General features: G+C 34.0%; 3 protein-coding genes across 4 annotated transcripts; 2 read left to right on the top strand and 1 right to left on the bottom strand.

Moving 5' to 3' along the window:
- The first annotated feature begins 1,295 nt into the window (after positions 1–1,295).
- LOC107017670 (squalene monooxygenase-like) lies at positions 1,296–4,883 on the top strand. The gene is made up of 8 exons (XM_015217876.2): positions 1,296–1,760; positions 2,082–2,193; positions 2,318–2,492; positions 2,729–2,897; positions 3,186–3,404; positions 3,506–3,781; positions 4,173–4,451; positions 4,539–4,883. The coding sequence occupies exons 1-8, from the start codon at positions 1,527–1,529 to the stop codon at positions 4,635–4,637; spliced, it is 1,563 nt and encodes a 520-aa protein (XP_015073362.1). The 5' UTR covers positions 1,296–1,526; the 3' UTR covers positions 4,638–4,883.
- A 184-nt stretch (positions 4,884–5,067) lies between these two features.
- LOC107017671 lies at positions 5,068–16,350 on the bottom strand. Its single transcript, XM_015217877.2, has 7 exons — positions 15,983–16,350; positions 13,306–13,347; positions 11,674–11,796; positions 10,788–11,023; positions 7,726–7,762; positions 5,899–5,956; positions 5,068–5,765 (listed from the first exon to the last, which is right to left on the bottom strand). The coding sequence occupies exons 1-7, from the start codon at positions 16,100–16,102 to the stop codon at positions 5,683–5,685; spliced, it is 699 nt and encodes a 232-aa protein (XP_015073363.1). The 5' UTR covers positions 16,103–16,350; the 3' UTR covers positions 5,068–5,682.
- A 793-nt stretch (positions 16,351–17,143) lies between these two features.
- On the top strand, positions 17,144–23,204 carry LOC107015975 (probable pectin methylesterase CGR3). 2 transcript variants are annotated; one of them, XM_027916055.1, is made up of 7 exons: positions 17,144–17,445; positions 18,263–18,420; positions 18,560–18,599; positions 19,252–19,293; positions 20,359–20,733; positions 22,126–22,181; positions 22,718–23,204. In XM_027916055.1, exons 2-7 carry the CDS (start codon positions 18,295–18,297, stop codon positions 22,868–22,870), a joined length of 792 nt encoding a protein of 263 aa, XP_027771856.1. In that variant the 5' UTR covers positions 17,144–17,445; positions 18,263–18,294; the 3' UTR covers positions 22,871–23,204. The 2 variants fall into 2 exon arrangements, with proteins under 2 accessions (XP_027771856.1, XP_015071920.1); XM_015216434.2 differs by having other exon boundaries at positions 17,146–17,363.
- Positions 23,205–27,163: the final 3,959 nt, after the last annotated feature.

The following is a 27,163-nucleotide window of genomic DNA, read 5'->3' as shown; positions in this document are numbered from 1 at the left end:
GTTTCAATTTACTTGTCTGATTTTAACTTGATAAGAGTTTAAAAAATTAAAAAATTGATAAAATTTATAGTTCTTCAATCTTAAGATTTTAAACATATAATGTGATAATTTTTAGGTTTAAAATATTTTAAAAATTAATTTAAAAGTAAGATAAATAAAATAAAACTAAAAAAACAGAACCAATAATAATAATAATAATAAAATAAATACATGCCAGAGTCCTTTTAATTAATATTTCTTAGATCACCTGTCTCGTGTAAAATTTCCGCTTGATTACTCTGACAAGTCCAACCTAATATTTTACTCTAATCACATGATTAATTATACTTAGGTCTAAATCAAAATAACATCTTAATTGCTTGATTAAAATGATATTATTCTCTTTCATTTTATTTGATTCATATATTAAAAATAGCTTGGTTCTATTACAATTTTTTTCTTATATTATCCTTGAAATTAAATTACTAGTACTAAGTTAAATTTAAAGTTTCAAAATATTATTGCTAAAGTTAGTTCAGTAAATATAACTTTCATTAAAGACCTATTTGGTCGTAAATATTACAAGCACTTCGTTGATTTTTTTGGCATAATCTATTTGGTCATAAAATTTATTTAATTTTTGAAAATAAAAATTCAAATTCCAAAATTAAAAAAATAATTATTTTGGGTCTAAAATATGGTTTTTGAGTTGAAAGCATTTTAAAATTTTCCTTAAGCTTTTTATTTGTATTAATCTTGATGGACAGAATTATTCTATACTTGTTGCTAGTAAAGATAACAAATATTAATACTTGAAAATCGATTCAAACATCATAGATTTTAAAAAAATACTATCTAAATAAAATTCTATTTCTTCTCCCCTTGCAAAACGCACTTCCAAAATTGATATGATTACCCAATTGAAAAAAGCTCAAGCTCAATTATTTAATTATTCAAGACTAACCCAATTAGGCAAACACCATCCTAGATGTACAGTTCAATGGGTTTAGGCGGGTACGCAGTAATAATACGAGACACGAAGTTAGAATTTAAATTTTATAAATTTTAAAATTATTATTATTTTTCATATTTAATAATTTTTTATCAATATAAATACTCTGAATAAAATCTATTGGCCTATTAAAACCATAAACTATTTTTCATTGAATGTTAAATTGTGTTTTAGTATTTCAATTAAAATTAAATGGTATACTAAGCTTTATAAAATGCTAATTCTAATAAAATTATCACGTTTATTATTTAAATTTGAGATCTTTAATTAGGAGCCTAATAATTTCGTTGAGTCTATAAAATTTAGTATATGTGGCTAGTTCTGTTTAATTCATAAAAAAGTGTGCTTTGTGTCCAGAAATCTCTCTGTATTGACAGCAAAGCATTCATCAGATACAGCCTAATAATACTACTCTTTCTATTTTCATTTTTAGATATATATAGAGAGATTCACGGGCATTGTTAGAGAAGCACGTCGTCGTTTCTCTTGCTCCGTTTCCGTTTCCCGTCCTTTTTCTGCATTGTCGCCGGCGACAATGGTGGATTTAGGTCTCTCCGGATCTCTTCTTGTAGTGGTGTTGGGGTTCGTTGCAGTTTTCTGTTTTTTCATTGGCCGCAGCAAAAGTAAAACTGATGGCTCGGCAACTAGCACCACTACAACTACGCTGTATAACGGAGAGTCCAGATCAAAGGATGGAACCGAAGACGTTGATATCATCATCGTCGGTGCCGGTGTTGCCGGTGCTGCTCTTGCTCACACTCTTGGCAAGGTGTTGTTTCTATCTTTGTAATCTTTTTTTAAAAGTTATTATTCAACTTTGGTCCTTTAACTATTTTTTTTTATGTACATATGTGAGGAAACTGTATTTGTGTAGTGAGAAGTGATTAGGTTGATTAGTTGATGTGGTTATTATTCATAGAAGACTTGAACTTGATTGTTAATTTGATGAAATCATAGAAATGAAAGATGCATTGATGATGAAAGCGTTTGGTGTCGCTGCAAATAATTTTATTGGAGTTCTTTGTTGATAATTCTCTATAAAAAAAAGTTCTTTATTGTGAGATTTATGATTATACATTTGGGACTACAGGAGGGGCGTCGTGTAAAAGTAATTGAAAGAGATTTGACGGAGCCTGATCGAATTGTTGGAGAACTCCTACAACCGGGTGGTTATCTCAAATTGCAGGAGTTGGGATTGGAAGGTAAAGTTCCTAAATGATGTGATTTGTGTCAATTCTGGTTAATTTACTCTCTTGAAGAGAAAAAAAAGGATGTTAGTCTGTCCCTTTTTCGCATTTCTCATATTTGAATTTGTGTCTACTGCAGATTGTGTTGAGAAAATTGATGCTCAACGCGTTTTTGGGTATGCCCTTTTCAAGGATGGAAAGAGTACACGTCTTTCTTATCCCCTGGAGAAATTTCACTCTGATGTTTCTGGAAGGAGCTTCCACAATGGGCGTTTCATTCAAAGAATGCGAGAGAAAGCTGCAGCTCTTCCCAAGTATTCCTTCTTACTATTTTTTCTATTTCCCTTGGCAGATCTATTTTTCTCTTTCTCTTATATGTTATGAAGTATTTGATCTTCAAATAATTTCCTGTTTGATCTTATAGTGAGGATTCATATTGTCGATTCTTACTAGTTTGGATGGAAGCTTAGTTGATTGATTGAAATAGTCTCCTGTTGAATTATCTCTGCTTTGATTGACTAAATGCATATCGGCTTTGATTTTTTAACAGTGTCAAACTCGAGCAAGGTACTGTTACGTCTCTGCTTGAAGAAAAGGGGATCATTAGAGGTGTTCAGTACAAGACTAAATCCGGTGAAGAGTTGAAAGCATATGCACCATTAACTGTAGTATGTGATGGTTGTTTCTCGAATCTGCGACGTACCCTCTGCGACCCAAAGGTAAGGGCGCTTATCTATATTTCTCTTGATTTTTGTTAAGATAAGAAGGATGATACTGGGTGGTTAATTTTTTTCTGAGAAGGATCTTTTGTTTAAAAAGCTCGTCTGTGAAATCGTTTGCTTTTACTTATTGTATATCATCTTTTGCTTTTTTACTTACTGTGTGAGACGATAAGAATTAGTGTACCGAAGTTGTTTGAATGAACAAATATCTTTAAATGAACATCACCTTGTTGTCCCCTCCTTATGTTTCTCTCAACACTCAGAATGACATGTAACATTGCACAGGTAGAAGTCCCTTCTTGTTTTGTTGGTCTGGTACTGGAGAACTGTCAGCTTCCACATGAAAATCACGGACATGTCATTTTGGCTGATCCGTCACCTATCTTGTTCTATCCCATAAGCAGTACTGAAGTCCGCTGTCTGGTTGATGTACCTGGTCAAAAAGTGCCTTCTATTTCGAATGGTGAAATGGCCAAATATTTGAAAAGTGTAGTTGCTCCCCAGGTAAAGAATTGTTGAAAAAGTTATCCTGAATAACATACCATGTCATTATAGTAGTATACATACTTATTATGTTCAATGAGATGTTCGTGTGGTTGTTCCAGGTCCCTCCTGAGATAAAAGATGCATTCATTGCTGCAATTGATAAAGGAAACATCAGGACAATGCCCAACCGAAGCATGCCAGCTGCTCCTCATCCTACTCCTGGTGCTCTTCTCATGGGTGATGCATTCAACATGCGCCACCCCTTGACTGGTGGAGGAATGACTGTAGCATTATCTGATATCGTTGTATTGCGTGATCTTCTCAAACCTCTTCGTGATTTGAATGATGCATCTACTCTTTGCAGATATCTGGAGTCATTTTACACCTTGCGTAAGGTAAAAATCATTTGAAATCCTTCTTTGCATAAGCAACATATTTGGTTGCTGTAAGCACCACATTTTCTACTTTGGGAATCCTTAGTGAAGTAAAAACTCTATGTTGACTAGTGAGTAATTAAGGATCTGGAACCACAAAACTGACATTCCTTTGATGATTTCACCAGTTTTCAATCTACCAATAACAATGTAATGTAAAAAGGCTTGGTTCATTACGATGTTTTAGGACTTTTTGAACTCACTCAATTCTCCTATAACTTGCCTTCTACATAAAAAAAAAAAAAAAGAGCAAAAGAGGATGACTCAATTCTCCTGCAGCACTTTCAGACTTAACTAGAATATTATTACCTTTATAGATATTGACTTGTTCTGCTCGCATATTTATCTGCAGCCTGTGGCCTCCACCATCAATACATTGGCTGGTGCCTTGTATAAGGTATTTTGTGCTTCGCCTGATCAAGCTAGGAAGGAGATGCGTGAAGCATGCTTTGATTATTTGAGCCTCGGTGGAGTATTCTCAGAAGGACCAGTATCTTTGCTTTCTGGCTTAAACCCTCGTCCATTAAGTCTCGTTTGTCATTTCTTTGCTGTGGCTATCTTTGGTGTTGGCCGCTTGCTGCTTCCTTTCCCATCACCGAAACGTATATGGATTGGAGCCCGGCTAATATCGGTAGGTGTCAATCTTGCTTTTGCTCAAGTATTTACAATCTTACAGGTGTTCTTGTGTTTTGACAATTTCATGTTGATTCAAATGCAGAGTGCATCTGCAATCATTTTCCCTATCATCAAGGCAGAAGGGGTCAGACAGATGTTCTTCCCTGCTACTGTTCCCGCATATTACAGGAAGCCCTCCTGAAGTGAGGTTGTAACTGCTATAAACAGAATAAGGCTATGCCATTGTACCACCTCCATCAGTATTCTGGTTGTGAGTTTCAAGAGTTTAGTCCAACTGTTGCATAATTTTTGGTTGCTAGTCTTCCCTTGTAATCTTTTTCCTTTTTTAGTTTGTTCCCATGATTGATTACACTATTAACTGCAAAGTAAATATAAGTTGTAAAAGTATACCTTATCTCTTCTCTGTACATTCATTTTTTTCTCCTTTTTACCTTTTCTTCTTGTGTTCTCCCACATTTGGCAATAATTACTGATACCGAAGATTTGAGTTTGACGACAATGGAGTAGAAATTGAGGAAGCATAACAACTGATCCTTTAAAGGCTCGGAGCTTGAAATTGAAATTAATGTAATGTAAAAGTGAGTGCTATGGCATATATCTTGACAAAATAATAGCATATAATTTGTTTTTTTCTCTAAATTTCGACCTTTTGTGATGCAACAATGAACAATCTCAAGAAGTTTCTTACATATCTTTTCTACCAAGCAAGAATATAACATAATCAACCACTTGCATGGGCCATTCGACCTTGGCCACTCAAATTTAATACAAGGCAAAATTCATAGGCTGATTACAGCCTTTTCTCTCTTTATTTGACATCTTGAGCTAACTTACAGTGTACTAAAGCCTGTGTGATATACAATGTAAATCCGTATGTCAGCTTATCCCACGTCACATATTGCGCTCTTCCATGAAGTTGGAAGTCCACGGAGGGATTATAAAAGCAACAATCCTAGCTGTAGAAGTACTCTTAAAACTCGTCAATTGAAGAAAAAGAAACAAGAACCTATTGCAAAGCGTATCCTGAAAACCTTGATAAGCAGCCAAGAATGTCAAGAGACTAGGTGTACCAGTCAACTAGCACAAGGCTGGAAGCAAATGGCTCGATAGTCTCCCAGGAATCCATCATGAAGGACCACTTGGATTAGCTAGACTAATATACAACATCAAGTGGAGATGACCTTTTAGAAGTTACAGAAAATTTAAGGCATTTATCATATGGCTCTTTATCTGCTCGTGCCATTCTTCCTTTCCGACTTTATAGCCTCATATGACTTCATGACTTCCTTAAACTTCGCTTCAGCAGTATCTGCAACCATGTCACAATATCAGATATTTATCACCTGATGCAAGTAGTAGCATTTCTTTCCTTTTGTTTTTCTTGAATTTGAAATAGGTAATACAAGGATAAAATATCAAATAGACCAGACAACAAAATCCACCTTTGTTTTGCTGATTCTGATCAGGGTGAAACTGCTTTGCCTTTTCCCTAAATGCCGACTGCAAGTTCAAAAAAAGGCACTTCTCAATACAAGCTAATGTTTTCACATGTGCCCATGAAAGACAGGGAAAGAAGCAGAACAGATAGTCGAAACTGAAGGACCATTGCGATGTCAACTACAGACGCCCTAGCAAATAGCTCAAGTTGGAGGATTTATCATATTAAGATGATTTTAGCAGAGATCAGTGTGTACAAGTATGATCAATAAATAAGCAGCTTCATAAAATCTCCTAGTAATAGGCAATGCCAGAACCACCCAATAATATTAGGCATCAACTTCTTAAATTTGACGAGGCAGTTAAGAAATAGTATTAGAGCCTGCTTGAATGGGCTTATAGCTTTTAGCTTATAAGCCAAAAATCCGTAAGTTAAAAATTCTAACACATGGCTTTTGACTTATTTTTATCCCTTTCCCTTAAGGACAAGTGCTTAAAAGCACTTATTAATTATATCCAAACACTACAAAAAAATTTAAAAGCTAAATTGACTTAAAAGCACTTAAAATAAGTCAATCCAAACAGGCTCTTAGTCAGTTCTTCATTTCAATTTCCTACCAACTAAGCTCACTATTTCCTAGTGAATGCTTTTGTTTAATTTACAAGGTTTTCTCATAGAGTTGAAAATGTTTAAATATTGCTAAGAGACAAGTCGGGATGTGCGGACTTTTAGGTTCTTGATCAATAGAATAAGGAGTAAAGTTTCCTGAAAAGATTAAACATGTCCAATGTCACTTTTTGTGAAGTAAAAATATGTTTTTAACGGTTAGCCTAAATTAGTGTCGATCACTCCAACAAAGATTGGAAAGGAAAGATGCACATTCGATTAGAAATAAAGGAGAAGCAACTTAACATATGAAAGTCCTTGTGGATATCCATTTCTCAATCCCAAAAGCCACTCCTTTTTGGATTCTATCAAACACGACTTTGCCGAGCAGACAATTCATGCTAGTTCTGTAATGTTTTTAACTGAAATTTGTTGGAAACTGCTCAAGTATCTTTGTTGTAGCACGGCAGTAAACTCAGACCTGAAGCTACTCAAAAGTGTTCTATTCTAGAAAAGGCTATTATATAATCTTGCAAAACAAAGCAATACGCCTGGATCTTAGTCCATTGGAAATATGTTTATATTCCACGAGGTTTTTTTTGTATAAGAGACATGGTGGCAGGTAACAGAAGTGAAGCAGCTCGGCTTGCAGTCTCTAAGTAAACAAGGAACAAAGAAAAGTAAAATTGTTGAGTAATTAACAGAGCTTCTAGCTACGAAAATGTTGGTGATGCAAAAAATTTATCCGGAGAGTATCATTTCATTTTATTTTTACCTTTATCAAGACAGTAGTTTTCTTTAAGAGGTTACAGATGATTTTGATCACTCTTTTCCTGCCTAATGCCAAATATAAACCCACATACATTTCATTCAGAAAAATAGGAGCAGCACAAAGGAGTAAGTTAACTCTGTCATTCAGAGTAGGGTGGTATCACCCAAAGGGAAAATATTTCTTTATTCAGAAAATTCAGAAGAACGGAAATAAATGTTTCAAGGCTTCAAGTCATGCAGGGTGGCAGGGGTAGTAGCACTCAGAAAAAGCTTTTCTTCGCTATTTAGTTCTCTAAACCATTCTCCTCCACAAGGAAGAGGTGGGATCAGGGAACTTAGAACAATGGAAGGTATAAAGATAAAAAGAAAAAAAAAATGGGAGGTAAACTGCACAACAACACTATTTTCATTTAATACTGGAAGAATTTTTGGACATGCCAGAGAGGATAAGTACCTTTATCTCATCATCCGTGTAAGGCTTCGTCCTAGACCTGTCATAATGGAAGGATCAAACATGTCAAGTTTCATGTCAGTGTCAGTATCATCGCCAAAGTACTAAACACATCCACATTAAACACCTGACATTCCAAATATGGACCTCTTGGCCACATGAAAACTAGTACACATAAGAGAAAACTAAAACTAGAGAAGAACAATAAGTATCTGTAACTAACAGAAGAAGTAATACCCTTTTAGAGCAGCAAAGCCTAAACCACCTCATCATAGGTAAAACCATGTTTTAGAAAATAATTTTCAATGTCATGATTTACCCTGAAGTAAAATTCAATATGAGATTAATCACAAAAATGGCATCTTACTATCCAGAGTCTGTAAAACAAATCTTCACCTTCATGTAAGTATGATACATGCCACACTTGATGGGTTGCACCATTCACATCATAGGGTACCTGTTCTTAGAGAAGGATCGAGTCACAGGACGATGAACAGGGAATCAAATTCAATTGCCTTTGATTTTCCCTTGCTTTTGTTCAAATTCCTAGATCGACCTATTTTTGTGTATGAATTCAGCTCATCAAAGGGAAGCCGAAACCTTAGAGTTCATTAAAAGAGAGAACTCCTATCTCTTGTTTTCTGATAAAAATCTGCGTACTTCTTATTCCTCAAATCCTCCTTTAAATAGGAGTCTTCTTATTGTAATAGGAACTCTTATGAAACTAGGAAACATAAATCCTGTTCTAACTAATAAGAGAACTACTAATAATATAATTGAAGTCTTCCTATTCTAGAATAATAAGAAAACTACTAGCGTTATAATTAAATCAAGTTATTTGGCTCTCTGTCGCACATATGTCTTGCCCACAAATGCATCCACAACAGTACATTATCTCCTTATTAGATTGCAGTGAGTGAATAAGTCGAAAACAAAACTAGAAGTGTTCCAATCTATGTCCTTGTTAGAAGTCCATGGTGACTTCAAATAGAAGAGCCCACGGCATTGGTAAGCTGCATCCTATGAGGCATATTATAGGGCTTAGGTGTATGCTCTGGTCCTTGAGTTGCCAACAAAAGAATGCAAATTAGTTATTTTTCTTCTTCGTAAACCCTTCTTTCTGCTTTGATGCAGAATTCCCTAGCAAAAGAATTGGCCAAAATGCATGCCTCAGGCACATACATATGCCTCAAACCATAATAAATGAACAGTAACGTGTCCTAAACAACTTTGATTTTTGGACTATCATCTTTGTAATGGACGTAACAAAACGTTTGACACCATTGTATTTTACTGCAACTTTCACGACTAGCAAGAATTTAAATCATTAAATATACACACTTCAACTTTGATGTGATATTTGCTCTCTATTCACCCACTACTTCATTATTCTCTTTTATCATCACTAATATGCTATATAAGTCAAACTAACATCTTAACTCCAAACCCAGTTAAACATTGTAATATAAAATGAAACTGAGGTAGCACATACTTTTACATGAATTCGTCTTATATGTTTAGTATCTAGTCGTGGAACTGCGTCATATACAACAATATACCAAGTGAAATGTTTACAAAGAATGCAGTAGTATATGCACCAAAATGAGTTAAAAGTGGGCCCCAAAATTCCTTAAAACTTTGACTTGGATTCTCCCTCCAACTTTCACTTAAATTTCATTGGTAAATGCGGTTGTAATTTGCCTCCTCATATCTGTATATTTACCACATCTGCTAGCTGCATGGAGGAGTTCTGCCAGTTGATCGGTAGCCTTCCAACCTTCATTTTCCAATCTCGCCTTGCACTACTCTACGTTCTAGCAGTTTTTGCAAAGCCGTTGGAAGGCATTAGTAGACCCCAGGATAAGGCGATGCATCAGATAATACGCAAGACTCCTCTATAATCATATAGCTATATGTAAAGGAATACACTAGGTGCAAATTTTGTCAGCCTTTGCAGAAGGAGTTCAGTGATGGGCCTGTGTTAAATTAGAGGACATGCAAAGAGGGCCTATTATGTTTTAACTGGAGAGTAAAGAAATAGGGTTTGCTTTTGCACTTTTGTGGATAATGTTTACACCATTACTGTTAACTGCCATATTATCGGTCAGACACCAACAGCACTAGAAGTATCTTCTTCATGAATACAACCACTCAGTAAGGTCTACTAGGAGGTTCTGACCAAGCAACCAAAACTGGTATGTCTTTCCCAACTCATTAGAGAGGAATGATTTGCTAATTACTGAGCCTAAGCCAGTATTAGCTTATGTAGATGCATGACCAGACACATGCAAAGTGCTGACTTGACAGGTCCATCCAAATGAACTGACATCTTCAGTCTCAGTAAACATGGACTAATTCTAAGTGATAAGATGTTCACCGAATTATTCATTGAAATGAGAATTCTGATGAAATCAGGGATAACATCAAAGAAGGAATCGGGGATAACATCAAAGAAGGAAATAGAAAGGAGTGAATACCACTGAAAAAGTCCCTAGACACAAATAACCAAGTTGGTGTTTTGATAAAAATATGCATAAGGCTTCTAGAAAATCCAGTCAGCTATCTATACACTAAAAAATTAAAAGGAAAACAAAACAAACTATGATTTAGCTTTTGATAGTATTCCATACTGACAATAAACAAGAAAGAGGCAGCTTCTCATAGTTTTATTATTCTAACAATAAGCAAGAACATACTACAGAGAACAGCAAAAAAATTTGGTATAAGACCTTGACCTACATGAAACAAAACTAGCTTCCTAATTCATCAAAGTCCAAATAATTATAGCATAATCATTCTTAATGATTCATTTGACATTTAACACTTACCCCTCTCCTAGCTAATGCAATGAAGAAACCAGTCTGGACTGCCAAAAGAATAACACTCGGCACTAAGAGATAAAAGAACCTAAATCATTGAAAGAAGCAACTTCACTACTACACTGATATCCTTAAGGATGCTAAAGCTAAGACAATTGGAAGACTGCAACAGCATATCTGATTAGCGATAACATGCGTAACCAGTATAAATATAGATCAATTCAACATCTGAAAAAAAATTAGTACCTATCAAGACCTAAAACTGAGTAATGATGCGACAGAGGGTTGCTTGCATTGGCCCTAGGAGCTTCCCTGAAATTAGTTCCCCGGTCTCTGAACGATGTATCAGCCTTCCAGTACCAGTCATTTCTTTGGAAGTGCTGATGATATGCACTTTGCCCATTTTCTTGCCAGCTCTCATAGCTCCTCTTATATTTGTTTCTCTCCCTGTTGAAAACACTTTGCATACGGCGAATGCGCTCCTACGAATAGCACAGGATATTGGGTCAAGAGTAAACTCACAAATGGAAGTTTATCTGTGATCTTATTATGTTTTTCTTTAGCTCAGATATGTAAGTCTCTAGATCTGCTATCTGTAGTTGTCTTTGTGAAGGTCACAAATTATGGGATAGAAAATAAAGCACAACAGTTCAATCAGGCAAAGAAAACATAGGGTAAGAGTGACATTTCACTTGAAAAAAATACAAATAAGGACGAGTGTTCAACTTTATTAAATATCCAATGGTTCTGTACAACTTCAGTGTATTATTGCAGATGAAGAAATATGGGTAAATCTTATGTCCATCCTCCAACCTTCTAGCTATAAGATTTTCCATAAAAAATTTCGCACAGCTTGTCCAAGAAAGCAAGTTATGCTTATGTCCAAAAGAACAAATTGTAGTTAAATTCTCCTTCTCAAAATAAATGGTAGTTAATTTCTCGACGCGGCCAAATTATATTCAGAGACGGCACACATTATAAACGATTACACATAGGGGCCTGTATTTTGATAAAGCAAATATCACAATGTCTTCACTTCCTTCTAGTTGAAATAAACTTTGACGATATTCTCTTTCAGTTAAATATAAGGAAATTAAGAGTAAAATTGTTGAAGATGAAAAATGTAGCTCACCACTCTCTCCATTTCTTCTTCATACTCCTCCCGCATCCTGCGATTGTATCTTTTCCATGCTTCCTCCTGAAAACTTGTCCTAAAAGAACCGCCAGCTCGACTTCTCTGTGCTGACTGCCTCAACTTTTTCAATTCAAATAAGTAGTTATTAGCTCAAGAAAAACATTCCTTTCCTCCCCCATGCAAAGTATTTATCAGAACAACTAGAGCAGAATCCTTCTTTAAGCACAAATGTCAATAAATATAAGCAACTTCATTTGATGTATTTCATCTAATGCATGCAACAGTTAATTAGCACCCAGGACAATTGCATGAAAACAGCAAAATCAATTATTTGCACAATATTAGTTTTGTGGCAACATCTCATTTCACAGAGTAAGCATATACTCCCTGTATCAGAAGGAAATAGCACAATTATTAAGAGTTTCTTTTACAACTATTTTCTGATATTTTTTTACTCTAAAGCTGAGTTATAAAACTTTCTCTGTAGTAAATAAATATGCAAAAGTTTATTTCCCAAAATTTAAAAATCAATGTCAAATTCGAATCTGATGATCTTCCCTGAAGCGATTTATCAGTTTAATTTTTTTCTTTATGACTAAGAAATATCCGAGGGCGAGATGGCCCACAGTTTGAAACTCGTTGTATCATGAGACTGTCTCCGTACCCTTCTCTGATTAAATACCATTCTTCAGATTGCCACGACTTTCAAACTAATTACGTGTGGCTAATCCACACATTGCTTAGCTCTCATCACTAAACCAAAGACCTTGGAGAACTAATTTTTAGTCATTTTTCAATCATCTTCTGAGTGGTGAATTATGTTTAGACGTGAGCTAAAACTGACTCACATACTTCGAAGATCTAGAACATCAGCAAGAGCAAGTATGTAGAAGAGTGATCGATGCATCAATATCACATCTTCCTGCCTTTGATATTTATCTCTTTCTTCTAATTTAAGATTAAACATCATCTCGATTTATGGGTGTCATTTTTTGTGCATGCGCCATGCCAATCTTCTTAATTTTTTTTTTAGCAAGTCATTCTTCTTAATTTTTTTTTTTGAGCAAGTCAATCTTCTTAATTTTTAAAAGGCAAAAAAGAATTCTCTGAGTTAGATATAATACTATTTTTTCATTAAAAGGTCGTATCTGTTGGTTAGCAATAGTCTTATCTTTCAGTTTTAGTTAGAGAAATAGGTTTTATTGTCTCCAGTTTTCACTTGCTCAGTATTCCCTATTTATAAATAGGACCCTAGTGCATTTTGGTCGAGAGACTAATAATATTGTATTAATTGATTGCATATAAAATTTCTTCTCTTTATCCTCTTATTCCTGCTCCCTTCTCCTATCCACCCTCTCTCTCTCTCTCTCTCTCTCTCTCTCTCTCTTGGTCTCACTCTCATTTTTGCCTTTTCTCATATCTTTCCTTATTTTCGCTGTCCTATTTGGTGCTACATAAAAATTACAAGAAAAAGACAAGAAAACCAGATAAGAGGTAGTCAAAAGAAGAAGCAAAGGTAGCAGCAACAAGCAAATAGGTCGTAACATAGACCACATGCAGGGAGGGTAACTCAGGAGTAAACTGAAATTCTACATTTACCCAATGAGATTGAACAAAAAAGCTCATTACCTGAGAGTAGACAAAATCCACTGTACTTCGCAATTGTGTAACCTGCCAAATTTCTCAGGCTGTGAATTAATAATCAGAAGCAACCCAGAGGCGGAAAAAAGGAAGAAGCAAGGAAAGCTACAAAATTCCTGTAAAACTTTTTCATTGTTCTAACAGAACACAGAAGAGCATGAAAGTTTAAAGCAGTCAGAAGCAACAACGAACCACACCCGGGGAAAAAATATCAGACCTACTCAACTTCAATTTGTAGAATCCATTGAACAAGTTTCTAAGAGAAGGAGACTATACAAATGTCACTGAATAGTACGCCATCCTTAATAACAAAGAGTTGAAATACACTAAGGACATATGATTTTCTATTCGTATCTTCTTCCACCTGTAAAGGTGGCCGAGTTGGTTGAGTCTTAGGCTTGAAACCCCTTGCATGCTTTCTTGGTTGAGCGTGTAGTACGGGGTTTTCCTAGTGCGGTTTATCTCTCCTGTGAGGTTAGCGGGCTATTATAGTGGAGCGAGGTTTACCCTGTGTGCACCCAAAAAATATCGGTTGCAGGATCCCTTGTCATAAAAATATCCATATATTTTTCCACCTTTGCCCCCCCCCTCCCCCCCTTCCTTCTTCTTAGAGGATGTCTTTCGTCAATACATGCAAATACCCAAAGCCCTCCACTCCAATCTATCTTCCTTATCTCCCATACTCCTTTGCATGACCCAATACAAAATTACTCTTTTGAAACTAATTTCTAAGATATTGCTACATGTTTCTTGTGAGTTGTGACAAACTCGGATATATTACCCAATCTATCGTAGAATGGCTAACACCCGAAGTGTATGCATACTTCAGCGTCTCCACACAAGCTATCCAACCAAAAACGTAGATGGTTGTCACTCCGAGTCCCAACAATTCCACATTAAGGGTCATTGTCCTGACAATGAACTTTGTAAAATCATCTTTTCCCTTCACAATCTCCTTTGTTCTAATGACCAAAAGATAACAAAGGTTATATCATTCCGTTGCCATGAGACAAACTTTCCACAAACTTATCAATAAATAGAAAACTCATAAGGTCATCTTATCTTCCACTACTTGACAATTTGTATCTGGCAACATTCAACAACGACTTCATGATAATGTCTCTAAGTAAAAAAGACATTTTTCCATTAGTGCCATATTAAATAATTTCGATCTCTTCATCAATAATCCTCCATTCCTTTTTTTTTTTTTTTAAACTGGTAAGGTTGAATTCTTCGACATTAAGGGTATGTTGGGTACCTCCAAAAAGGAATAATTATAGATTTTCAATCAAATCTATAATTTGGTCTATATCATCTATACAAAGCCGTTTACACCAAAAAAGTAGAGATACTATACAACTCCATTTTACTTTGTGGATGGAATTGGATCTATCTTCAAAACATCTTCCATTTCTTTCTTTCCAGACTGACCACCATACACATGATGGTATTAGCTTCCACCATCTCTTTTGACTCTTACTGCCTCCCCTCCTAATCCAACAGCTCAATAAATCTGATGTATGTTCTGGCATTGTCCGGTTCATGCTTGTGATGTTGAGAAACAAGTTCCAAATTTGAGCAGTAAACTTACAGTGCAGGAAGAGATGATTATTTGTTTCCCCAATCCTCCAATCCTCCCCCAAACCATAGAGAGATATTTTCTTCTCCACCAAAAGATATCGTATTCCCATCCTTCTTTTATAATCGAGAAACCTCCAAGGGTCACTAGCGCACGGTCAGAAACTCGGCAAATAATGGGCCTGTACCTTTACCCGTCTCTACTTAAATAACAAAATTTGCCTGCGACGACATGGTTCGAACCATGACGTACACCTAACTTGCAAACAGCAAACCAGCTTTGGTGACTGAATCTTTCTGTTGAACCCATCAACGGAACATGACCTCAGGTATCATCTCTGGCTTTTTATTTCATCAGCTGAAACTGAAAACAGAAGCTCATTCTCATTCTGGATAGATATAACCAGCACCTACCATCTATGGTGGTCCCACACCCTGCCACTTCTTAGAAAGATTCCCCTCTACAAAAAACACCATTTTACACTACAAGTTCACTGGTGCTTTTGAATATCTAAATCACATCTTAGCTGCAGAGTTACACGGAATTTGATGGTGTAGAACATAATGCTCAAACACCTTGGCTCCTAACCAGGAAACGAATACATTATTTATGGTAATGAGACGAGCAAATTTTTTTCAAATACAGTAAGGGGATTTCAATAAAAACATTGACAAATGATGGTCATCCCCAAAGTTACAACATATTAACCTGTAAGCAAATTAGCATCATTGTGGTTTTCGAATATAATTAACTCATATGGCAGAATAACTACTACTTATGGTAATTAATCAGGGCAAATTTTGTTCACAACTGAGGATAAAAACAATTAGAAACCTAAATATCTCCAAGTTTCTTTCTTTCCCAGTTTGATCAAGCATACACTTTGGTTTCTTCACAACCCATTTCCCCTAAATGCCCAATTATCACATCATATCTGATACAGCAACATATTACAGATCATAGATTTCAAGATTACTCAATAAAGCTTCGAACTTAACAGAACCCACTGAATTGCAAAACCAAATTCAAATAAATGAAGAAAAGTACAGAAACAATAAAAAACATGAGATGGGGGTAAGAACCTACCGCAAAAGTTGTGGCAGTAGCTCCGATTAATGCAAAAACAAAAATACCCCAAAGTTTCATCTCATCTTTTTCTTGATAAGGTTTTCCCCTATTGTCTTCATCGCCTTGTTCGTTACCCATAATTTATTTAGCTTTGAATTGTAATCACTGTAATAAACTGGAAAAAGAGCCGATGAAACATACTATGCTGTGTGCTTAATAAAATCGTTCCTCCTCCTTCTCTACGCCGTCGCCGACTTTAGATGAAATTGTACTTTGTATTTTGTCTATTTTCTTCTTCTTTCAACTTCGCTTTTTTGTTTCTCTGCTGGTTTTAATTCGTTGTGATAATTCCCAGTCACCCGCTACCGCTCGTCGGACCTTTTCGGGTCAACTGTATGTAAAACTAGCAAATTTTGACTCTTATTTTTTTTTTGGAGTGTTTTATCTTTATCGTTAAATACACAATTTATATTATATGTATATTTATTTTTTAAACGATATATAAGTTAATAGTGAAATTATTATCGGACAATTGGAGTATGCTGTTTAATTTGCACAATGGAGTCAAGAGGTTATTCAATTTTTATTATATTATTTTCAGTAGATCTTCGATAATAATACTATAAATAAATTACATAAAATAATAAATAATAACAGAAATCAAAAAAACAAAAAGCTATAAAAATAGTCCTACGACTAATAGTTGTTATACTATCAAATTTATTACACCATATTCAAAGTTTTTTCCACTCTATCTATAAACCAAACAAAATATATATTTTATGTAATTTTTTATTTTTAATTAGATGTTTCAAATTTGAGTCTTTTGAAATATAAAATTACCTTTTTAAGAAATATTTTTATCTTAAATATGAAGCTTTTTCATACAAACTCGAATTCAATCAAAATTTAATATAAATATCCAAAAATCATATAAGAATTAATAGATACTAAAAATAATGTTATCTATTGGTATTTGAAGTTCTTTCTTATTTTGTTTTAGTTTAAAGGGAAGCACACTCATATTTAAGTTTAACATTATGAAAATTCAAATTCAGTGTCGAAAATTCATTTTTAAAAAAAAAATTAAATGCAATTATTTAACCAAAATGGATAATTTGCTCGAAATGAAATGTGATTTAAATGAGAATCGGAGCTCCGGAGTGTGAGCAGAACCATTGAATAGCAACCTCCAATCCCCACGCGCCAAATTCAAGCTCTCCGTATACGCGCCTTACTTTCCAAATCTGCAAATCTCCAGCAAACACTTTCACCTTTTTCTCCAAACAATTTTCAATTTTTTTTTTTTGTATTCATCAAATACACATATCCATTGTGTACCAGAATTACCAATCATTTGTAAATTACGGATCTTTAACGTTGTTCACTACTGATTCAGGTACAAATGATGTCCTGCCATTGCCTATTTATTTGAAATAAAGACCTCAAAGCTTCCCTTTTTCCCCCTTGTATCAAAATGGGTACAATTTTGTTTTCTTGCTCTTTGTGTTTGCTAATTGTAGTAAAAGATTGAATTTTTTTTTTGTCTCTCCTATTAGTTTCCATTCATGGGTTTGGTTAACAAATACTAGACTGTTAAATGCTTCACCACAATCATTTTTTTTCCTCATATCAAAATGGGTTTAAATGTTGTTTTACTTGCTCCCTAATTATAGTTAAAGATTGAATTTTTGGTCTCTTTCTTGAAACCCTTTTAATTTCTGTTCATGGGCGTGGTTAACAAATACTAGTATATGATTAAATGCTTCACCACAATCCTTTGTGGTTTTTAGTTTCCTCATATCAAAATGGGTTTAAATGTTGTTTTCTTACTCTTTTTGCTCCATAATTATAGTTAAAGATTGAATTTTTTTCTCTCTTTCTGGACATCCTTTTAGTTTCCATTCATGGGTGTGGTTAACAAATACTATAACCAGAATACTTTTTGTTTTTCCTCATATCAAAATGGGTTTAAATGTTGTTTTCTTGCTCTTTTTGCTCCCTAATTGTAGTGAAAGATTGGATTTTTTGGCTCTTTCTGGACACCCTTTTAGTGTCTGTTCATGGGGTGTGGTTAACAAATATCCTTACATGTAAATCCATAGTTACTAATCATTGTTTGCTTAAAAGACTGGTCTTTTCCTAATATTGTGATAATGCTATATTTGGCAACTTCTGTGAAAAAGTCGAAGCTGGCAGATTTAAGAAATTTACCAGCTTTTGGTATCTAGTTTTGATTTGACGTAATAATTTCTTGATTAATTTTTAATAATTAGAATTTGTCTTAATATTACCCAGGAAATTAGATTTTTTGGTTACAAGAACCTAAAATGATGTCAAGGAGGCCTATCAATCCATCTCGACGTGTAACAGACAATGGAGCTTCTTCCTTAGAAGGCTCAATTCGGTCAAAGACACGGTCTCCCCCATATTTAACAATTGGACTTATTATTGTGGTACTTATTCCTGGATTCTGATGCTATTAGTTATTTAACTGTTATCATTCTGGATGACAGTGGATAAACTTTGGAATATTACTAGCCTCTAGTCATTTAACCGTAATTGTAACTCAATTTTTCCTTTTGGATATTCCAGGGAGCATTTCTTCTCATAGGGTATTTTTACCGTGACACAGGTTTGTATCTGAATCCTTGGTATTTTATGAGTTATGTTTATCTTCGGAAATATAGTGAGACGCCCCCCAAAAATGATGAAAACAGAAAACAAAATATTTTGGCTGATTGCTCAGCACTGGAGTCTGGAGCTGTCTGGTAGCCTATAGTTTCTAGTTTAAAATATATACTAACAGTTACGCTCTTTAGTTGACTTGGAGGACTCCTATAGATTCTTTATTTAGAGTAAATTGTATATTGAAAAGAACCGATAATACTTGTGCATGAACGTCTTCCCTTCTTGAGGAAAGAAGATATCGGCATCCACATATGCACAAGTAAAAGATGGCTCATGTGTATTGTTTTCGACATATTTTTTATTTTTTTATCTGCAAACAAATAATGGTCTGTCTTCCCTTTAAACATTTTAGCAAAGGAAAACTGGCCCTACCTCATGTTTTGATGAATGTTTTTCTAAATAAAAATCTCAAATGAATCTCTGCTCTCAGTAATGGTCATGCAGATGCAGGTGATTTAATTACACGTCGTGTTTCCTTCTCTCAACTTGAACATTTTGTTCTGCCTAAGTATTGTTCTTTACTTCATTCTTTGTGCTTCTGAGTCTTGTTCCTTACTTTAGTATGACACTGATAGAGGGATTATCATCGGTTGTAGGTACTTTTGCCAGTATTAAAGGAGCTATCAGTAGAGTGGAAGGTAATTACTCGTGCATTATTCTAGAGGATTTGAGTTTTGACGTATTTATATATCAAATGCCACATGAATTATGTGATTTAATTGAAGTACTGAGACTTTTCTTTTAATTGCTTAGTGCTAATGGTTCTAACTATGAACTCATGATCACCTCATATTTGTATCAAGAACTCCAGTTTGGTCCTTAATGATAACCACTGTCACTTTTCTGCCTGGGGCTTTACTCTAACAATAATTATAATAATCTATTATAAGAAGGCTCGTGTAGTAGGAACCATCTAAAATTACTTAAAACAAATGTCTGTTGAGACATAATAAAACCATGTAACGTATCTCTCTAACAGCTCAAGCCTTTGGCAAGTTGGTCAACATGATATCTGAGCAGACTAGAGGTCCTGGGTTCAAATCTCGCAGCCATCCAAAAAGAAAAAAACGTGTTTGGTCCATGAAAACGAATAGGGCCAACAAGTGAGGGTTTGTGTTGAGACATTATGAAATCAAGTCACTTAGTTGCTAACAACTTAAGCTTTTAGTTTTAGATGAGATGGTCCCACACTTCAGCAATGTCTTTGGAGATGACACGTTGTATTCTTGTGTTCCACAAGGAAACCTATGTGCATTGTTATCATGCAGTCAGTCTGTATACCAACTTCAATAAACTAATATCAACCCAGAAACTTCACGTCTTTGATATCTGTTCTCTTATTGATTTGCTGAATAATTCTTTATTCTGGTGAGCATCTGGAACATCTGTAAACTTTCCCCCCATACTTTATACATCATTTACTCATAAAGGCATAGAGGAGGTAACAAGATTAGTAATTTTCAGTTGTCACTCTAGGTGGGTGGAGTGACTGCATTATACCTTTCAAGAATCTTGATATAGTATATACACAGAGCTACTGACTTCCATTCTTTATATTAGAAGATACCTGAATTTTATTGCTTTTGTTTAATTTGGGTAATATGGTATGTCAGTTTATTTGCCTTGACATTTTTGAAGATAAAGTTGCTGCTGTTTTTACATTACAGTTGACTTAGGATCTACCACCTGTTTTACCTCTGCAGGGGATTTTTTATGTACTGTAGAGGTTCAAAAGGCCATTTCTGTTTTGAAGAAAGCATATGGTGATAGCATGCATAAGGTGCTGCATGTTGGTCCTGATACTTGCTCGGTAGTTGCTAAATTGTTAGAAGAGGAAGATACCGAAGCTTGGGGTATAGAACCATATGATATAGAGGATGCAGGTCATTTCTGCAAGAAACTCGTGCATAAGGGCATTGTTCGTGTGGCTGACATAAAATTTCCTCTCCCATATCGTGCAAAATCATTCTCTCTTGTGATCATCTCAGATGCGTTGGACTACTTGTCTCCAAAGTATCTTAATAGGACTCTTCCCGAACTGGCGAGGGTGTCATCTGATGGACTCGTTATTTTCACAGGTAAGAAGAGTTTGTATTGGTTGTTGTGTTTGTATGACAGCCAGTTCAAAATGGAAGTTTATTTTGCATTCATTGTACTGTCCGAGCTAAGCTGCTTCCTACCCTCACTTCCTGTCAATCTGTATTTTGGTGTTTGCCCCTTTGGGTTACAGACATGAGTAGGGAGTACTTATCTCAATCGTAGATAGATGCCTTTTTACCATGTGAAACAAATTTTTTTATCTTTAGTACTTGGTCATACTAGCACATTTTTCTCGTTGATAGACAAATCTATTTAGAAACTTGATCATTTGTTGCCTTAATTTTAATTTCCTTCCACCTGACGTATCTTATACAGTATGCTTTCAATAGGTTTGAATCCCCCCCCACCCTCTTTACTAGGTCCAAAATTGCGCTATTCAGTTTTCTCCTTTGAAGTAAGATTTAAGTTGACTGGGAGAAGTTCTTGTTATCACCATCCTTTCTGCGGCGGAGGATAAAGTACATCACCACTTCTCATTAGTTACCTAAATGATATCAAGAAAAGCTGAATATCTATAAGATTTTATAGCAGGGACATTAAGGACAAATGTTGGATTTCACTCACTAACACACACACAGAAAAGAAGACATCCGTGTTTTTTTTTGTATAAATGGCATTAAACTGCTTTCTCATATATGAACATAACAGATGCAGAAGTGAGGAGATTTTGCAATTGGGGGAAATTAGATGACCAGGGTCTATTTATAACTGAAAGAGAGAACCTATATTTGTAGAACTTAGAAGAATTTAGCAGCAACAGCATGGCTTTTCCCTTTCCTTTTACTGGAAAGGAACAACTTCATTTCTGAATTAATGCAACAATTGTTTGTTACTGTGAAAAAGGATACTTATAAATTCGTCTCCTCTCCTGTTTATCAGTGATAATATTTTTAAAGAATGATATGGTGATAGTTGGATCTAGTTTTGATGATACCTCACACATACATATCCATCTCCAGTACATGAATGGTTCACTATTGATTCCAAATAGATGCAGTGTAGCGTACTTTCAATTCAGCTACTGTGCTTTTATTCTTGTATAACTTTTGGTCAGTTGACCTCTATAGAGTTACATTTTGTATTTTGGTTGCGTTTGGCGAGTCTGATCACCTTGCTTTCATAGAGCTGTTAACTCCGTCAGTTTTCTCCTTTAAGATTTGACCATGTCACTAAATTACTCCATGCATGGGCTTTCTAAGGAGTTAGAAATGCCTTTAGGATATTTTGCTACCTTCATCCTTTATTCCCCATGATTGCTCAATATAAGACATTGGCTGCATTCTGCATATAAAGACAAGTTAATATGGGAAACCTTGTAATCCAGAGAATTCTTCTGGTGTTAATCTGATGTTAATATCTGATAATTGCAGGTTATCCACGCCACCATAAAGTTAAGTTTGCAGAGAAGTCCAGATTTGGGGGGCTGGTAAGTGACCAGTCCTGCATCATATAAATTTTTACATATTTTTTGTTTCACTGTGTGGACATTTGATCTCTCATAAATTTTAGGGGTGAGGAGCCAAGACTTTAATCCTAGTTAGGAGCCTTCGACCCTTATATGACGTCTTATGGTTATCTATTCTTGCTCTTTTAGTTTAGTTGATCTAAATTCTTGATGGTGTCTTGAAGAAATTGAGTTTATGTCAGCAGTTCATTTGAAACCTCATTATAACATCACCATTCATGCAGTAGCATATCACTGCTAGTCAAAAGTCAGTTTTTCTATATTCCGATGAATAGGGAAGTGTTTATATACATTTCTTGAAGAATGACTTCATGCTGCAATGGTGCTAGCCCAATAAATTGGCAGCCAAAGTTGTATGGTGAAATGTTTTAGTGAAAGCCCTGCTCGTGATATCTTTCTCTCCGTCTATTTTCCACAGTAACATTGACTTGAATGAACCTTCAATTTTGAAACCTGATGCCATCTAATTCCACCTTTCCTTTATGTTCTCTCCAAAGGCTAAATTGAGGAGCTCAACGTGGTGGGTGCGATATTTTGTTCAAACAAGTTTAGAGGAAAATGAAGTTGCTATCAAGAAATTCGAGCAAGCTGCTTCGAAGAAGTCTTATGTTCCTAGCTGCCAAATTTTTCACTTGAAATCTTACCGTTGATATAAATACTCAAAATTTATACACAGTAGGACTCACGCAGAGCTCGTGGATGATGGTCAAGATATGTTGTGACAACTTTCAAGTTTCAGCTGTGTTGATAAGTTGTTTAGAATAGCAGTTGTCTCCTTGAAAAAATTTTGAGTATGCCATCATCTTCATTAGTGTAGTCTTGTTAGTTATATGGAGTTATGGCAGTTTGTTGATTTATTGCAAAAATGGGAATTAAATTGCTGTTTCATGGGAGACTCTTTGTGATTTTGGTTTTAATGACCAATTAAGCCAAATGATATACATCATCTAAATTTCTCCTTTTGATTCTGTTTTATTTGTTTCACTTGAGCCGAGTATCTTTCGGAAACAACCTCTCTACCTCTACCCTTCCCAGATCCCATTTAGTGGGATTTTATTTGTTTATTTACTTATTTCATGTTTATTGTTTGACAAATTACTCAATAAATCTTTGTCTTCCCCTTTATGTCTTGCTACTTTTCATTTGGTCGTCCAAATGTTGGGGAATCACAATCTACTACTTTATTAGTGTTGCCTTTATTTGTGATTAATTCGACATATTTTTACCTACTCATGTAGAAAGTCATAAGGCAAAAAAATAAATGTTGAATGTCATTAGAATTCTAAAGAAGTAGAAGTATAAAATTGATTAGAATGTCAATACATAATCAAAGTAATGCACCATTATTTCTCTAGCGCATGCATCACCGGTAATAGAGTTAGAATTTTTTAATTGGGAGAATTAACTTATAAAGAAATAAATATGTACGAAGATATAAAGAGAATTGTATCGATCTACTCTGTCGATTGAATATCTTGCATCAATATTGCTGAAATTTTATGGAATGTATGTGAGCCATTATTTTTAAACTTCAGTACTAAACTCAATAAATTGGTGGAAGCAGAGACAAGAGGAGACTTTAAGTTGAGTAGAAAGGGCCTTTTTATGGATAAACAGAATAATGTTCTCATAAAGGGGCAACAGTTGATAAATAAAAGTGGAACAACATGGACAATTATTGCTATCAATGTCCTAATAAAGCATTACTATCTAATCACCACTTTGATTTTTTTAGTTTGACTTATTTTCATATATTTGAAAACGTTTGTCCCATTTTAATTATGACTAATCTTTTCCAATAATAATCATGCACAAGTGTTGCAATTAGTGTTCCATGCAACACACACAAATTGATCCTATCTTTTTACCGACATTTATAGAAGTGAATAAATGAAAAAGTTGCTTTAACAACATCATATTTTAGAAAAATAGAAAAATGTCGATTTTTTTTGGCTAGTCAAGAATGTACACATTTAGAAAATGAAGACAATAGAGATGAGGATGCTCAAATCACATGTATATGTAGGTATATCAGAAGAGACAAAATCTTATGAATGAGATTATATGGGACAAGGTTGGAGCAACCTTTGTATATATCGATGAAGGAAGCGAAACTGAACTGATTCAAGCTTGTAAAGAGGACATATGCATTATAGTGATTAGTAAGCAGGTGTGAGAGGTTGACTATAATAGTATAATATGTTATAGGGAAGGTAGAGGTAAAACGAATAAAAACTGAAAAGAGTTAATTAGGCAGAGTCTGACACATCTAAAATACTTATTGAGGGTATGGTCTTAGATAAATTTTTTTGAATAAAATAGAGAAAAAGAATAGAAGGATAATAGGAAGTTGAGCATTGTAGTATTAGTTACTAGTTAATTAGTATAAGACCCCATTTGTTTCCATTAAGATTAAAAGGTCTGAATCTGAATACACATCTGAATATTAAAATTTGTATTTTGATCTAAATACACATCTGAATATTAAGATGTGGTCTCTAAATCTGAACACTAAATAATTAATGTTATTTGTTTTCAATATCTGAATGTGCAAGTGAAATTGAACATTATATTAATAAAATATTATACAAATTTTCATTTCAACAAAATATATCACTTTTGATTAAAAACAAGTTTTAAAAGTTTTAATAATCATGATTTGGAGTACTATTTTTTCATTCAAAAACCTTGATAAACAACGATACACCAAAAATATTATTGCAAACCAGTGTTCTTGCCAATATAAGAAAATTATTGATATAAAAAAATACTTGAAGGATTTACGAAAACTTACCATTGGAAAAAAAATGGTGTTTGATTGAGAAAAGAGAAAAAAAAAGTTCTTAGTATGAGATATAAAGGCAGGCCCAAAGCAGAGAAGCGATGATTTATTATTTGGTAACTTATCAAATAAGTCTGAATGTTGGTAAGGATCTCCTACAGATCTGATTCGTTCAGTCTTCTTCAGACTCATTAAGAGGTTTTTTAAAATATAAAACAAATGAACTTAATGGGTTGAATCTGAATGATTTAGATTCAGACATAAAAATCAAACGTATTTAATGAGCTGAATTTGACTAATTAATATTCAGACTCCCATTAAGTGCTTACGCTAAGTGTAGTATATATCTTATCCTCCTAGTTTTCTCTATTATCGCTTGTTTCATTTGTTCGATTTATCATGCTATTTTGCTATCATTTTTTTATTATTATTATCATCATCATCATCATGTTTTGAGATAGGTCTATCGAAAATAACTTCTCTACCTCATAAAGATAGGCATAAGTCTACGTACATTATAATACCTCCACATTCTATTTGTAACTTGTAAGATTACGCTAGATATGTTATTATTGTTGGATAAATAAAAATTTCGACGAAGCGGGATCGCGTGACAGACTCAACGTGTCTTTGTCCCTGAACAAAGCTATTATGTAAAATTGAATCACAAGTACTACTGTTAAATAAAACTGTGAAATGAAAAGGAATCAAGAGATATAGATGGCATAATATAATATCTAGATTGGAAAAAATAATATATATATATCTATATATATCTATATATATATATATATAAAATTCATAGAGTTTTTTAATTTCTTATAATAAAATAAAATAATTTTACATAATTTTCCATTGGTTGTCATTTATGTCTCATAACTTTAGAGTACGTACAATAAATTCTACCTAAAATGGAAATAGATAAAATTATAGAGAACCATATATGGAGACTACTATCTTATCTTATGTTTTTCATGTTTCTTTTTATAATCAAACATGATAATTTGTGTATGGATGTACTTACTTTATGTTACCTCGACAAGAAGTTACACTACGATATATTTGGATAATAACGTGGCTATGTATATCAACATACACATACACATGATTTAATCTAAAATTCCGCCTTATCCATAAATCAATAGTATTTTTTGTGTGGGGTGATTCGGAAAAATAATATTCAACACATCTTTTCATTATAAATGAATCGATGGAAGACCTTAACCAACTGATTGACCCTCACATCCATAGACAGTCAGTCAAGTACGTAATCTAATATAATTACTATAATTTATGTTTTAGTCAAAGCAATTCAAATAATTGATTGCAATATTTGAATATGAAGATATACACATTGCCACTTTTTGTACCCCAAAACATTAGCTATAAAGAGAAATTGGATAACATGCAATTCTTTGAATGTATAATTAACTTCATGTGCATGTGCAATATTTACTCTTTATATCTTTCCATTTTAGTGTTCCAAGCTATGGACTTCATTCTTGGAGGACAAGAAAATTAATACTTTAATAGAGGGAATAAAAGGTGAGTATCTTTTTTTATTATTATTATTTAACATACCATATTTTATTTTTATATTTATATATGAGCTAGCTAGATAACTTCTCTAGCTAAACGGTAAAAAAAATGTTGCTATTTTATTTAATAGAGTAAAAATTTTCCAACAAATCATTAAAAACTTTTATTAAAAATAAGCTTTAACGATATTTAATTAATGACATAACTAATAAAAATATATCTTTTTTTAAAGTCAAGCTTGACGGTCAAAATATATAAAAATTCATAATCAAAACTTGAAATCATGATTTCTACCTGTTTTGATATCCGTACTGAGAAGTATAACATTTCATTAAAATTTAAATTATTAGAGCTAGCAATTACACTTAATATTAATTTGAATATTCAAAAATTATTCAAACATATGAATATAACGAAAATATACTATTTTTATTTATATAATCTACTCATACATAATATAGTAATAAATAAAAATTTGGTGGAAAGTTGAAAGAGTACTACTCCTGAATGAGAACTTTAAACAATGTAGGTACTTTTTGAAACATATTTGCAGAAAATTCTTTTGACTTTTGTTTCACTGCCATATTCTGAAAATCTCACGAGGAAATTTTGCTACTCGTCA

The sequence above is a fragment of the Solanum pennellii genome, chromosome 4 (genome assembly GCF_001406875.1).
Source record: "Solanum pennellii chromosome 4, SPENNV200".
NCBI lineage: Eukaryota > Viridiplantae > Streptophyta > Magnoliopsida > Solanales > Solanaceae > Solanum > Solanum pennellii.
Note: the sequence above shows the minus strand (reverse complement) of the source record. Positions and strands in the feature narration are given on the sequence as shown.